Source organism: Thalia democratica, chromosome 9 (genome assembly GCF_965202585.1).
Source record: "Thalia democratica chromosome 9, ktThaDemo2.hap1.1, whole genome shotgun sequence".
NCBI classification, from domain to species: Eukaryota; Metazoa; Chordata; class Thaliacea; order Salpida; family Salpidae; genus Thalia; species Thalia democratica.
In genome coordinates, this window is record NC_139173.1 from 9,123,547 (window position 1) to 9,138,166 (window position 14,620).

The 14,620-nt window shown below is 27.4% G+C and overlaps 1 protein-coding gene across 1 annotated transcript; it reads right to left on the reverse strand.

The window, feature by feature from the left end:
- Positions 1-9,251: 9,251 nt before the first annotated feature.
- LOC145844771 (puromycin-sensitive aminopeptidase-like) lies at positions 9,252-12,102 on the reverse strand. Its single transcript, XM_082952193.1, has 2 exons — positions 11,992-12,102; positions 9,252-11,708 (listed from the first exon to the last, which is right to left on the reverse strand). The coding sequence occupies exons 1-2, from the start codon at positions 12,100-12,102 to the stop codon at positions 9,252-9,254; spliced, it is 2,568 nt and encodes an 855-aa protein (XP_082808319.1).
- Positions 12,103-14,620: the final 2,518 nt, after the last annotated feature.

Consider the following 14,620-nt stretch of genomic DNA (forward strand, 5'->3'; position numbering starts at 1 on the left):
TGTAAAATTTTCTTTAATTAGATACTTACGTCTGTTAAGATATAGTTTTTTAAGATGTTGGTATTTTTCATTAAATAATTATCTATGTAATATTATATTTGGAGACTAAGGTACACTTTGCAAATTTAAATCCTATATATGCATAGTGTAACATAATAAGTCTATCATTGCTAAATTAGGCTACATTGCATATGCTAAAAAGTTATGCACTATACTTAAATACTTAAACTATTACATTGTTAAATAATCAACAAATAAAATACAAATACTTATAAATTTTTGCATTTTTTTCTGAAATTTTATTTGTAATAGTAAAAAGTATATTTAATGTTCACAATGAAATTAATATTTTCAACAATTTAACATAAATTTGACTATTTAAAATTCTGCCCAATTTATAGACTAAAGTTGGCCACTATCCTGGATTCCTAAAATTAAATTTAGCTTAAATAAAGTTGAGTTTGAGAAATTTTGAAAGAAAAATCTAGAATTTGAACATAAATCACTGAAAAAAAAAACCTAGATTTTAAACAATTTTTACATAGTAACTAGTGAAATTTGGATAATACAAAAAAGTTTATCACATGGATAGAAATTGTTCGTCATCATCAATATTTTTTTATTAAAGACATGATTTAAAGTAGCTTTACAGTATTTTTCCAATGTTGTTATACTTTTTTAATTAATCTTCTACTTTAAACATAAACGTTAACTAAAAATAGACCAAAAACTAGTTTTTTCATTAAACCTGGAAGAAGTTTTAAAAACCTGGAGATAATTTGCCAAAAACCAGTGGTTACCCTGATAATTGCAAAATGATATTTTTCCTTTAAACATAACTTTTAACTAAAAATAGACCCAAAAATAAATATTTTCATAAAGCCTCAAAGAAGTTTTAAAAACCTGGAGATAATTTGCCAAAAGCCAGTGGTCACCCTGATAATTGCAAAATGATGTTTTTACTTTAAACATAACTTTTAACTAAAAATAGACCCAAAAATAAATATTTTCATAAAACCTCAAAGAAGTTTTAAAAACCTGGAGATAATTTGCCAAAAGCCAGTGGTCACTCTGATAATTGCAAAATGATGTTTTTACTTTAAACATAACTTTTAACTAAAAATAGACCCAAAAATAAATATTTTCATAAAGCCTCAAAGAAGTTTTAAAAACCTGGAGATAATTTGCCAAAAGCCACTGATAATTGCAAAATGATATTTTTACTTTAAACATAACTTTTAAATAAAAATAGACCCAAAAATAAATATTTTCATAAAGCCTCAAAGAAGTTTTAAAAACCTGGAGATAATTTGCCAAAAGCCAGTGGTCACCCTGATAATTGCAAAATGATGTTTTTACTTTAAACATAACTTTTAACTAAAAATAGACCAAAAAATAAATATTTTCATAAAACCTCAAAGAAGTTTTAAAAACCTGGAGATAATTTGCCAAAAGCCAGTGGTCACTCTGATAATTGCAAAATGATGTTTTTACTTTAAACATAACTTTTAAATAAAAATAGACCCAAAAATAAATATTTTCATAAAGCCTCAAAGAAGTTTTAAAAACCTGGAGATAATTTGCCAAAAGCCAGTGGTCACCCTGATAATTGCAAAATGATGTTTTTACTTTAAACATAACTTTTAACTAAAAATATACCAAAAACAAGTTTTTTCATTAAACCTGGAAGAAGTTTTTAAAACCTTGAAACAAATTTCAAAAAACCAGTGGTCACTTTAAAAATTGCAAAATAATATCCATTTCTAAATTTAAAAATATTAAGAATAAAAACTCAACTAAAGTATTGTTCTAGTTTTTTTCAAATATTTCTCTTTTTAGTTTATTGAAAAAGGGGAAGGGTATAAAAAATTATTAAATTTTAAAATCAACATTAAAAAAAAATATATATAAAATGTGGCAACTAAAAATAGTATTACTATTCAATAAATTTATTTAAATCTATATTTACTTTTTAATTTAAAAAATGTAGGAAGGAAAAAAAGAGAAAATTAAAAAAAAAACTTTATAATACTAAGTTTGTGCAATATAACAACTTAAACAAAATTACTGTTCACTTGACTTAACATTCATACACTTCTAAAACATAAATCTAACAAAAAATATAACTACATAACCTGGAACTTTATCTATACTAAGTTTACTCTAATTCTAACTTCATTTAATCATCTAAACAAGTGAGAACAGTCTTTCTATATTCGCCTGCGCGTAAGTGAACGTTTGTGGTTTGTGGTGTGGTGACCTCATAACTCGAGACAACACTATTGGGCATAGTATTTTGAGAGATTTTAGGGTTTCATAACCCGCGGCAAATTCAGAGGACTTTTTGCTGCTTAAACTTATTTAAATTGTTTTAGGCTAACCCAGAACAGCGACACCGTGTGGTGAAAAATCCCGTAAAGTTTTTTAATTGTTTTTGTCTAAAACCAAAATGGTGCAATGTAATGGATTTGCGACACCTAGCGGTTATTTTTTTAAAAGTTAAGTTAACAAAAAATAAGATTTGAAAAACTATTTAAAAAAATCTAATTTTGCGCTGTGTTAGAAAAGCTTACTCAAGGCAGCTTAACTATTGTACCTAAACTTTACAGAATTTTCTAGAAGTTAAGGTTTTTAAACCTCACACATTTAATTTTTGTAAAGTCTAACTTTTAAATAACGCAAACAAGTGAAACAAAATATGTTTTAAAAAACCTTTTTAAATTTTTTATCTTGTTGTGTAAAAAAGCATGGTTCGTATTTATATGAAGCTATTTATTTTAAGTAAAAAAACAAAAATACTGGCAAATTAATTTAGTTTCCATTTGGACTATAAATCATTTCGGCATATCTATTTAATAATAGGTCAAAAAAAAGTTATAATCATTCATTTATTATTCAAAATATTACTCCTTTTCTGTTTTTAAAGTTGAACTTTGTTTTATTCTTAAAAATTCTCTTAAAATTCATTTTACAACTTATTTTATATGCATTTTGTTTTAAATTAAAAAAGTATTTAAAATCCAACTAAATTGAAGCCTATTAAGGAATAAAAATTCTATGCTCTTTTTATAGTATGTATTTTGTTTTAACACTATGTTTTTTAATTTGTAATAACAACTAACTCTAAAACTAAAAAAACCTGTGTAGGAATTAGTAATAGCTCGCTGAACAATAAGTAAAAACTATGAAAAGCTATTAACTTTTATTGGTTTATTCTTCAAGTAAAGGAGATCTTTAAATAGATTTCTGCCTAAGTATGAATAATTTCCTATGTTAAATTTACTAAAACTTTAACCATAAAAAAAATGTTTTAAAGCTTACATAAGTATAAACAATAAGAATTATTTCACGTTCGTCAAAAGCTAACCTTCAAAAATAAAGGTTTATATTTGACTAAACATAAATTTTTTAGGAACAAATTATTAAAACCTTTTCGGTTATTTTCTCTTTAATTTTAATAAGCTTCATAAATAAATACTTCTTAGTTCACAACTCCTAAACCAGTAGTCATTACAAGAAGTCTTTTGGTAGTTTTAGATTGACTGCAAACCCAGACGAAGTGAGTTTGAATCTTGGCGAAACTTTTACTTATATTAAGCTTAACTTCACGTAAAAGTTTGTTTTTACCTTTAGGCTCTTAAAAGACAACTGGTACTTGTCCTTTCCAGTTAGTGATAATACAACTATTTTAAATAACTGTAGCCGATGTAAGACCTTTTCTATACTCCGCGAGCAACTTTTTCTATTGAATTTGGCTCATTACTTATGAAAGGTTGCAGTAACCTGGACTTTACTAATGTAGAGTCCTATGTACAGTGGAATTTACTTATCTGTCTTATAAGCAGTTTTTATATATTTCGATTATAAATTGTTCTTGTGTATTTTACATGACAATTTACAAGTAGTGTACAAGGGTATCAATTAAAACTTTTAAAGTAGAATTAAACTCTACACTAAACTATGTATTTGGTTTATAATAAATCTTTATACTAATTAAATTTTCAACTTGTCATAAACAAGAAGTTGTGTACCATTATATCAAACGTTTGAAACGTAAGCTTTAACTACTTAACATAAACTTTAATGCTGACAATAGAAGCTGAACTTAGTTCTCACTAAACAGTAGTTCCAACAATCACTTTTGTGTTAGAAATAAATTCTGTGAGTAACACTAAATGTTCCCTTTTTTTAACTGTATTATTTAATCTAAAATATTTTTGAAAAACGTTATTGAGTACTTCGACTTTATCTCAGCAATGTTTAAAAACATCCTATAATATTCTTTATTAAGACTAATAAGGTACTTTATATAAACATAAAAGTAAACGCAACTATTCTCAAAGGTTTAGTAGAAACAGATTTGATAGAAACTACAAACGTACACTATAAAGTTAATTTTCAAAACCTGAATAACATTATACTAGAATTTTTTAATGGTTTTTGTGCAAATAGCTAGACTCTAGAAAAAAAATATCAATTAAAATTTAGACTTAGTTGAAAATCGTTGTAAAATTTGCATTGAGTTTTAAGTACTTAATTTTGAATATTTTAAACAAAAGATTATTTTCAAAAATTAGTAGCTCTTAACTTCCCACGTTGCCATAAATTATTAAAAGTAATAATACTAAATGTCTGGTTAGTGGGTACAGATTAGCACATTTCTATTCGTGTCGAGGCAGGTGTCAGCTACGGCAGTCCAAGATTATAAACTTTTTTCATTAAAAGTATAAAAACGAGGTTGTTGGAGTAAAAACTTAAAATGTTTTGAAACCATTTTATTGAATGATCTAATCAAACTTACGCAGTTAACAAATATTTAGGGGCTCAAAAAAAAAGTTAACTTTTGAACTTTTACACCAGGGGCTTACAATTTTATTTTGAACATAAAATCATTTATATCAGAACACAATTTATTTAATTCAAGAAAGTTATATAAAATTTGAGATGGTACTGAATTTCTTCTTTCCTTTTCACAGGTCCAACATCACACCGCAGTTGTATACCACCAGAATTGAAAACCTATAAGAATAATATATAATTAATATTCCAAAAAAAAGTACAGTTGTAGCTGTTGCAGTGAAAACAAACAATTTATTAAAAATAACAAATAAAAAAGTACAAGTAATACAAACTAATTTGAATTATTTTAATATTTCAACAATTATACGTATTCAAGTTTTAACTAAATTCAAATAACTTTACTACCAAATACCACAAAGATAAAAAAGGTAATTTATTTGTTAAAAAATAGCTAACAAACTTTTTGATATCTTCAATTTTAAAATTACTGAACTTTAATCTCTTAAAAATAACTTTATTATAGAATTGTAAAAAAATTATAATACAAACAAGGAAAAAAACATAGACGTTCATTCATTCTCAAATTTCATTAAAAAAATGACACCAGCTTTTTTAAGCTGGCTTAAAAAGACTAGTAACTTTATAAATGAAGACGTTTCTATGAGTTATAATACTATTTTTTGCATTAACAACACTTTTTACATTTAACAAATTTGTTTGAGAAATTTTTTCAAAATTCAACTAATTCATTTCTCAAAGCAAATATAAACAAAATTATTAGTTAAAAACTTAAAAAACTGTCAATAAACTATTAATCAAAATTAATAGTTTAACTAAATAATTATAAAAACTAAAAATTGTAATTAGAATTGAAAATAGACTAACAAAAACATCAAAAGTAATTCTAGACTCTTTAACAATATCTAGTTCATAGTTGATAATTAAGTTTTGGTTTAAACTATTTACTTAAACATAATTGCTTCTATTACTAACAAACTACATCTTTTTTACCAAGTTTGATTACACTATAACAATACAACAACTTTTTTAAAATTTACATTGCTCAACATGAAAAATTAATGCATTATTCCTTAGCCTAATGTGTTATACATATGTAGTTTTAATAAAATTTAAAATGTTCTGTAAAATACCGCAGAGGTGTACACTTTACTTTAATTAAACTTATAAATAATCTTTTTATATTTTGCTTGCTTAGGTTTAAAAAGCAATACACTTATTAATCTTAAAAAATACCAAGCACTAAAGAAACATTTTGGATTTACTAATTAATTTTAGTGTAAACAGTTATTTTCTATAGATTTAACAAAACAGTTATTAACAATCTTCAAATCTGTAAAGAAACAGTATGTTTCTGTTTATTTGAAATAGTATGTATAACTAGTAAAGATTGGTTAATAAGTAGTACAGCTCTATTTATAAAACATAAAAAGCAACCAGAAGCATTTTGGATTTAATATGGAAGTTTCAATATCATTAGTTTTTCTTAATCATTTTAAATCTGTAAGGGAACAGTATGCCTTTTTTCACTTTAAATAACATTTATAACTGCTAGCTCAAAACTTATAAATTTGAAACATTACTTATAAACAACTTTGTGTCTATCATCTTGTGTTTTCATTCATTATAAAACCTTAGTATGAGTTTTCTATTTCAAACTAAAAAATACAAAATGACAAATTTACTAAAGTTTTAAGAAAACATACTATTTGGATACCAAAAAATCAGCTACAAGTTATATTTGTTAAAAACTCATGACCACTTACTTAATTGTTTCAAGTCAGCAATTTGACATGATCCAGTTTTAGAATAGATCATATTATGAAAAAAAAAACAAAGTTATAAACAATTCTATTCTTAAATCAAATTTAAGCTGCATTTAAAAGTTTTATAAATTTAAATACAGTACATATACAGAATATGTGAAAACCAGTGGCCACAATATTAAATACTTTTAAAGCATATTCCATCACACTTATCAGTGTTTTGATATGGTTTTCTTATTGAATCGTTAGCACAATAAAACTCCTATTCATTCTTAAAACATTTTTTAAAACTAAGTCTTTAAAACTTTAAAACTAAGAGTTGCCACAGATCAAGCTGAAAAATAAGTTTGTACTTTCTAAATCAAGTTATTATTTATAACCTATTCAAAAATACAAAGTACTTGAAATTGTGTTAGGTTTCAATTACAAGTTAAAACAATAGTTCTTTGGCAGTTCTTTAAGTTTTTTAGAAAATAACAAAAAAATTGCAAAATGCATAATTTCCTTACTTTGTTTTTTCAAAAGCTACCATCTATTCCTTCCTGGCTTTTCGTTTTTACTGACATTCTTGATTTTGGTGCAACCCTGCTAAGTATAATATTCTACTTTATAACTATTTTTACAACTAGTTACAAACAAAACACTTAAAAGTAAGAAAAAAAAGTTAGATATACTTATAAAATAAATGCTTAATTCTATAAAAGTGATAACAGTGCACTAAAAACATAGTTTATACTATTATAGTTTGAGTTATTGTTAATACAAACATGTGTGTGCATGTATAGCAACTGAACTAAAGTATACACAACTGTTTTGCAAACAAAGAAATTAAATTTCTTTAAAAATACATAAAAAAGTTCCACTTAAATAATATATTTTCTCATTTCATTTACAAAAAAGATGATTTACATCAAAATTAATTTTAACAGCATAGATTTCACAACAGAACATCCTAGACAACAGACTACAGAGGCAAACTCTCTATTAGTGTAGTACCAAAATATATATTGTGGTTGTAACTAAACAGATATGTTTAAATTTCACCATGGGTGCCATACTTTCTGACAAAACAAGTAACTTGAGTTTGTATATCAGTTTGAACTTTGTGTAAAAACTTGTAAGTAATTAAATAAAAAAGCTAATTACTGCTATAATTAAATTACATGTTGTTTATAAACTTAAAGCTTTTGTATAAAGAAAGTAGATTAAATTTTGCTGATATCTCAACTTTCAAAATACACACATGGTTTGTCTTATAGTATGGCACTGTTTAATAGTATTCTATAGTGTTGAACTCTAAACTGTAGATATTAATAATATTATCAGAACATACTCACCACTGTAATTATACCAAAACTTGCTAGTATACATGAATAGGCTGGTTATAGATGAAATTCTTTTACACAACACTTTAAAACAAAAGGTGGTTACTTAATTTTAAGTATTCACTATTCGAAAACTAGTTTTAGTAAGTTACAACAGTTTTGACATTTAAAATTAAAAGTACTTTTACTTTTATTTAAAACAGAAAATTTTCAATGTACTATAGCCAATTAATAATTTTTTAAAATGTTTACATATAATAAAATTAAACTATATGATTAAAATAATAAACACTTTTGATATATTGAACTATATTTTCTTTTACATTTAATACCAAATCAAAAGTACTTTTAATAGACGTAAGTTACGAATTTAAAACAGTAAGGACCATTATTAAATCAAAAGCTAAATTAAATTTTTTATTTTATAAACAAATTTGGTGCAGATTCTTGAAGATAGTTGTATTCAGTTTAGTAAGCATTTTGTAAGGTTTAGTAAGGTTTCATTTCATTTTCAGTATTTATTGTCAACATAATTAAAACTAGTTTGTTTTTCAGAAATATTCCAAAACAACGGTTTTTACGTGGTTTACACCTTTTTTCAATTTTATTACAAAATTTACCCTCAATCTACAGAAAAGTAATAAATTTTGAGGATAAAAACTAGATTTTTTGAACTTTCAGCTTATAAAACATAAAAATCGTAATATTTAAAGAGTTTATTTAACTTTAAAAAATTTAAAGTTAAATGCTATTTTATAAATTAGTATAATCATTAATTTACATAACTGTAATAAAGAAAACTTACCCCCTAAAAAAGTGAATTAACCCCAGGAGTAAGTTTACCTCAGGTTAAGAATCGCTGGTCCATGATATTATTTATAATAATTATAAGTAGTTTTAGTTTTTGTTTTCTTTTCTAATTAAACAAAAAATATTTTTAACAAAACTTCATGTTAAAAAACTTACATCTTACATATCATACTAGTTTAATGTATGTTGGAGCTTTTAGTTTGGTTATTATACGAAGTTTATGTAAGATTTTAATATTTACCCACGAGTCTAGTGTGAAAAACATTGATTAAGATATGGATTTTGTCAGTCATTACAATGTTTGTGGCCCTGAACTTTTTGATTTCGTCCCTTTGTTGAGGGTTTACATAAACAGCTTATTTATAATATGTTAAAACTCATAAACTAACAATTGAAAAATAAATATTTAAAAAATTTGATACCTAAAAGTTTAAAACACAGCAACAAATAATTTCATTTCTCTATATATTTATTGTAAACGACATATGTAGGATAGAATAATGCATTGAAAAAGTCCTATAAAAGCTAATAATTAGTTGAAATAATCCTTCAAGGATTGGCCATTTTGCTTCCACAACTGAATTTTGAGCCCGATCTGCTCTACACATTGCTTGAATTTTCTCTCACAAGTCTTTCTAACTTTGTCAGTCAAAAATTCTTTCACTTCTTTTAGCATTTCTTCGGTGGCAAAGTTAGGAGTAGAAGCTTCAACGATCTTGCCTAAGTGAGGACTTCCCTTGAACTTGTTGTAAAAGACATCCCAATGTTCCTTGACAAACTTCCAAGACTCATCTCTACCAAGCTTGGATCCTGTTGCCATGCCATACAAGATCTTGTATTTTTCGTTGTCACGAACGTGGCTTGACATCATGTATTTTTGAACAAGTTTGAGACATTCCAAACCCTGTACGCACCCGAGAGCTGCTTCGATTTCACTCTTCTCTTCCATGGAATCAACTTTCTTGTGGAGCTCTACCATTTTGTTGAAAGCCTCAAGACCTCCTTTTGACGTGTAAACTTCGTAGACGGAAGCACGAATTTCGGGACTGATTGGTGTTGAGTTCTTAAAGAAATTGTTCATGATTTCTGTGCACTTTTGGTTGACTTGGTCGTCGTTTGAAGCTTTGATGAGAAGCGCTCTCAAGCTGGCATCCAAATGAGATTCATCTTGTTTAGCTTCCATTCCAACATGGGCCATGACGCTACTGAAGAGATCTTTTTTGAATTGGGAAAACTTTTTTGAAGCTTCATCGTCATTCCACATAAGCTTAGTCATTGCGCTAAGGCTTTTGATTATCTCTTTCCACACTGGATATTCCTTTTCGCCCTTGAAAACTTTTAGCAACTCAAGATATGTGGCAAACGAAGTTTGACCAGTTGTAGCCATTGCATGGACGTCACTGACTATGTTGAGACGATCAAAGCAGTCAAGTTGTCCGTTTTCTACTACAGTAATTAGTTTGGACAAAATATCTTGGCTGTAGTTCACTCTGTAGAAGCCGATAAACCTTGGGTTGATTTTAAACCAGTCGTTTGCACCGACACCTTCTACTGTGATCTGACCTGACTTTGATGAAAAGATAAAAGATTGATGTTCATCAGAGGTTGATGTGGATATTGTGATTGGCACTTGCCACAAACTATCACTTTCACCAGATGAAGAAATACAAAACTTTTTCTGGGATAAATTAAGTGTTACAGAGTTGTCGTTTTGGCTGGCAATAGACACATCAATAACAGGGTATCCCATTTGTTTGGTCCAAGTTGACATAACCTGCTCAACTGGCTTGCCGCTAGCATCTTCAAAACATTTCCACAAATCTTCTGTTTGTGTGTTGGAGTATGCGTGCTTTTTAAAATACGCCTTCATGCCTTCTTTAAACTTATCTGATCCGATCCAAGAGTGAATCATTCCTATGATATTACTTCCTTTTTGGTAAGAAATGGCATCGAAGATTTCCCCAATTTCACCTGGATGATTGACTGGAATTTCAATAGCGTGACTGTTTTCTAGGCTGTCAGCATCTAATGCCTTTATTGTGACATCATTAACGTACTGCTCCCAAACTTTTAAGTCATGGTCACAAATGTGTCCTGCATCGTACATCATAAAAGTTGCAAACCCTTCGTTGAGCCACAAGTGAGTCCACCATTCCATGGTGACCAGGTTGCCAAACCACTGGTGAGACACTTCATGGCAAACAACGATTGTTACCCAACATTTCTGCGCTACGGAAGATTCTTTTTCGTCTACGAGAAGAGCTGACTCTCTGTAAGTGATCAGTCCCCAGTTTTCCATGGCGCTGCAAGCAAAGTCGGTGATAGCAATCAAATCGAGTTTGTTCATTGGGTATGGGCAGGAAAAGAACTCTGTAAAGTACTCCACTGATTTGATAGTGACTTCCAAAGGGTAATTTCCTTGATTTGATTTTCCTGGTGGAGTGTAAACTTTGACTTCGACGCCGTCATTAGTCTTGCCTTGAACGTAGTCGAATGCTCCTACTACAAAAGCCAGCAGGTAAGTTGACATCTTCTTTGACTTTGCGAAGACGACCTTCTTTGTTACTTGATCTTCAAGAACTTCTTCGCTGATGACATTCATGTTTGACAAGGCGACGAGGTCTTTTGGTACAATTAATGTACAATCAAAAGTTGCTTTTAATGCAGGCTCGTCCCAGCAAGGAAGGCATCGTCTGGCGTCGGTTGCCTCGAACTGAGTGATCAGGTTGTAATATTCAACACCGTCCTTGTTTGTGACTTTGGTGCGGTAGAACCCGGCCATTTCATCGTTGTGAATTCCTTTGAAACTCATGCTGAGGACTGCAGGACCGACAGGAATAACATCTTCGAAAACAAGGGTGCAAGTCTCATCATCTTTGTTGAGATTCACCTGAGTTGGAACGAAAGTAGCTCCTGAATGTTGAAGGCTGCACTCTTTGATTTCTAATTCTTTGCTGTTCATTTTGATTTCATTAGTGGCTTCATTGACCTGTTTAAAAAAAATTTTAGTCTTTAATCCGTTTTTAATTATACTTTTTATCGGTATGGTCTATAATGTTGCGTGGTTTTATTATTAATAGTTATATGTTAATAGCTAAAAGTATGTTTAGGTGTTTATTACTTAATTAAAATTATAAAATTCTTAACCATAATTTTAAATTCTAAAACAACAAATAAAGCAAAATACAAAAACATGTTTTTTCATTTACAAATTAAACTTGGTGGTTAATGAGTATAATTACTGTCAGCATAAAAGTTTTACTAAAACTTACATTTAAGTCAACTGATTGGTGTCCTTCAAAAGTAAAAGTTTCGAATGAAGGTTTCAATGTGACATCGTAGTTTGTAGGTGTAACGGTGGTAGGTAAACGAGAAAACTCCATTGTAAAATTTTCTTTAATTAGATAGTTACGTCTGTTAAGATATAGTTTTTTAAGATGTTGGTATTTTTCATTAAATAATTATCTATGTAATATTATATTTGGAGACTAAGGTACACTTTGCAAATTTAAATCCTATATATGCATAGTGTAACATAATAAGTCTATCATTGCTAAATTAGGCTACATTGCATATGCTAAAAAGTTATGCACTATACTTAAATACTTAAACTATTACATTGTTAAATAATCAACAAATAAAATACAAATACTTATAAATTTTTGCATTTTTTTCTGAAATTTTATTTGTAATAGTAAAAAGTATATTTAATGTTCACAATGAAATTAATATTTTCAACAATTTAACATAAATTTGACTATTTAAAATTCTGCCCAATTTATAGACTAAAGTTGGCCACTATCCTGGATTCCTAAAATTAAATTTAGCTTAAATAAAGTTGAGTTTGAGAAATTTTGAAAGAAAAATCTAGAATTTGAACATAAATCACTGAAAAAAAGGCCTGGATTTTAAACAATTTTTACATAGTAACTAGTGAAAATTGGATAATACAAAAAAGTTTATCACATGGATAGAAATTGTTCGTCATCATCAATATTTTTTATTAAAGACATGATTTAAAGTAGCTTTACAGTATTTTTCCAATGTTGTTATACTTTTTTAATTAATCTTCTACTTTAAACATAAACGTTAACTAAAAATAGACCAAAAACTAGTTTTTTCATTAAACCTGGAAGAAGTTTTAAAAACCTGGAGATAATTTGCCAAAAACCAGTGGTTACCCTGATAATTGCAAAATGATATTTTTCCTTTAAACATAACTTTTAACTAAAAATAGACCCAAAAATAAATATTTTCATTCAGCCTCAAAGAAGTTTTAAAAACCTGGAGATAATTTGCCAAAAACCAGTGGTTACGCTGATAATTGCAAAATGATATTTTTCCTTTAAACATAACTTTTAAATAAAAATAGACCAAAAAATAAATATTTTCATAAAGCCTCAAAGAAGTTTTAAAAACCTGGAGATAATTTGCCAAAAACCAGTGGTTACCCTGATAATTGCAAAATGATGTTTTTACTTTAAACATAACTTTTAACTAAAAATAGACCCAAAAATAAATATTTTCATAAAGCCTCAAAGAAGTTTTAAAAACCTGGAGATAATTTGCCAAAAGCCAGTGGTCACCCTGATAATTGCAAAATGATGTTTTTACTTTAAACATAACTTTTAACTAAAAATATACCAAAAACAAGTTTTTTCATTAAACCTGGAAGAAGTTTTTAAAACCTTGAAACAAATTTCAAAAAACCAGTGGTCACTTTAAAAATTGCAAAATTATATCCATTTCTAAATTTAAAAATATTAAGAATAAAAACTCAACTAAAGTATTGTTCTAGTTTTTTTCAAATATTTCTCTTTTTAGTTTATTGAAAAAGGGGAAGGGTATAAAAAATTATTAAATTTTAAAATCAACATTAAAAAAAAATATATATAAAATGTGGCAACTAAAAATAGTATTACTATTCAATAAATTTATTTAAATCTATATTTACTTTTTAATTTAAAAAATGTAGGAAGGAAAAAAAGAGAAAATTAAAAAAAAAACTTTATAATACTAAGTTTGTGCAATATAACAACTTAAACAAAATTACTGTTCACTTGACTTAACATTCATACACTTCTAAAACATAAATCTAACAAAAAATATAACTACATAACCTGGAACTTTATCTATACTAAGTTTACTCTAATTCTAACTTCATTTAATCATCTAAACAAGTGAGAACAGTCTTTTTATATTCGCCTGCGCGTAAGTGAACGTTTGTGGTTTGTGGTGACCTCATAACTCGAGACAACACTATTGGGCATAGTATTTTGAGAGAATTTAGGGTTTCATAACCCGCGGCAAATTCAGAGGACTTTTTTGCTGCTTAAACTTATTTAAATTGTTTTAGGCTAACCCAGAACAGCGACACCGTGTGGTGAAAAATCCCGTAAAGTTTTTTAATTGTTTTTGTCTAAAACCAAAATGGTGCAATGTAATGGATTTGCGACACCTAGCGGTTATTTTTTAAAAAGTTAAGTTAACAAAAAATAAGATTTGAAAAACTATTTAAAAAAATCTAATTTTGCGCTGTGTTAGAAAAGCTTACTCAAGGCAGCTTAACTATTGTACCTAAACTTTACAGAATTTTCTAGAAGTTAAGGTTTTTAAACCTCACACATTTAATTTTTGTAAAGTCTAACTTTTAAATAACGCAAACAAGTGAAACAAAATATGTTTTAAAAAACCTTTTTAAATTTTTCATCTTGTTGTGTAAAAAAGCATGGTTCGTATTTATATGAAGCTATTTATTTTAAGTAAAAAAACAAAAATACTGGCAAATTAATTTAGTTTCCATTTGGACTATAAATCATTTCGGCATATCTATTTAATAATAGGTCAAAAAAAAGTTATAATCATTCATTTATTATTCAAAATATTACTCCTTTTCTGTTT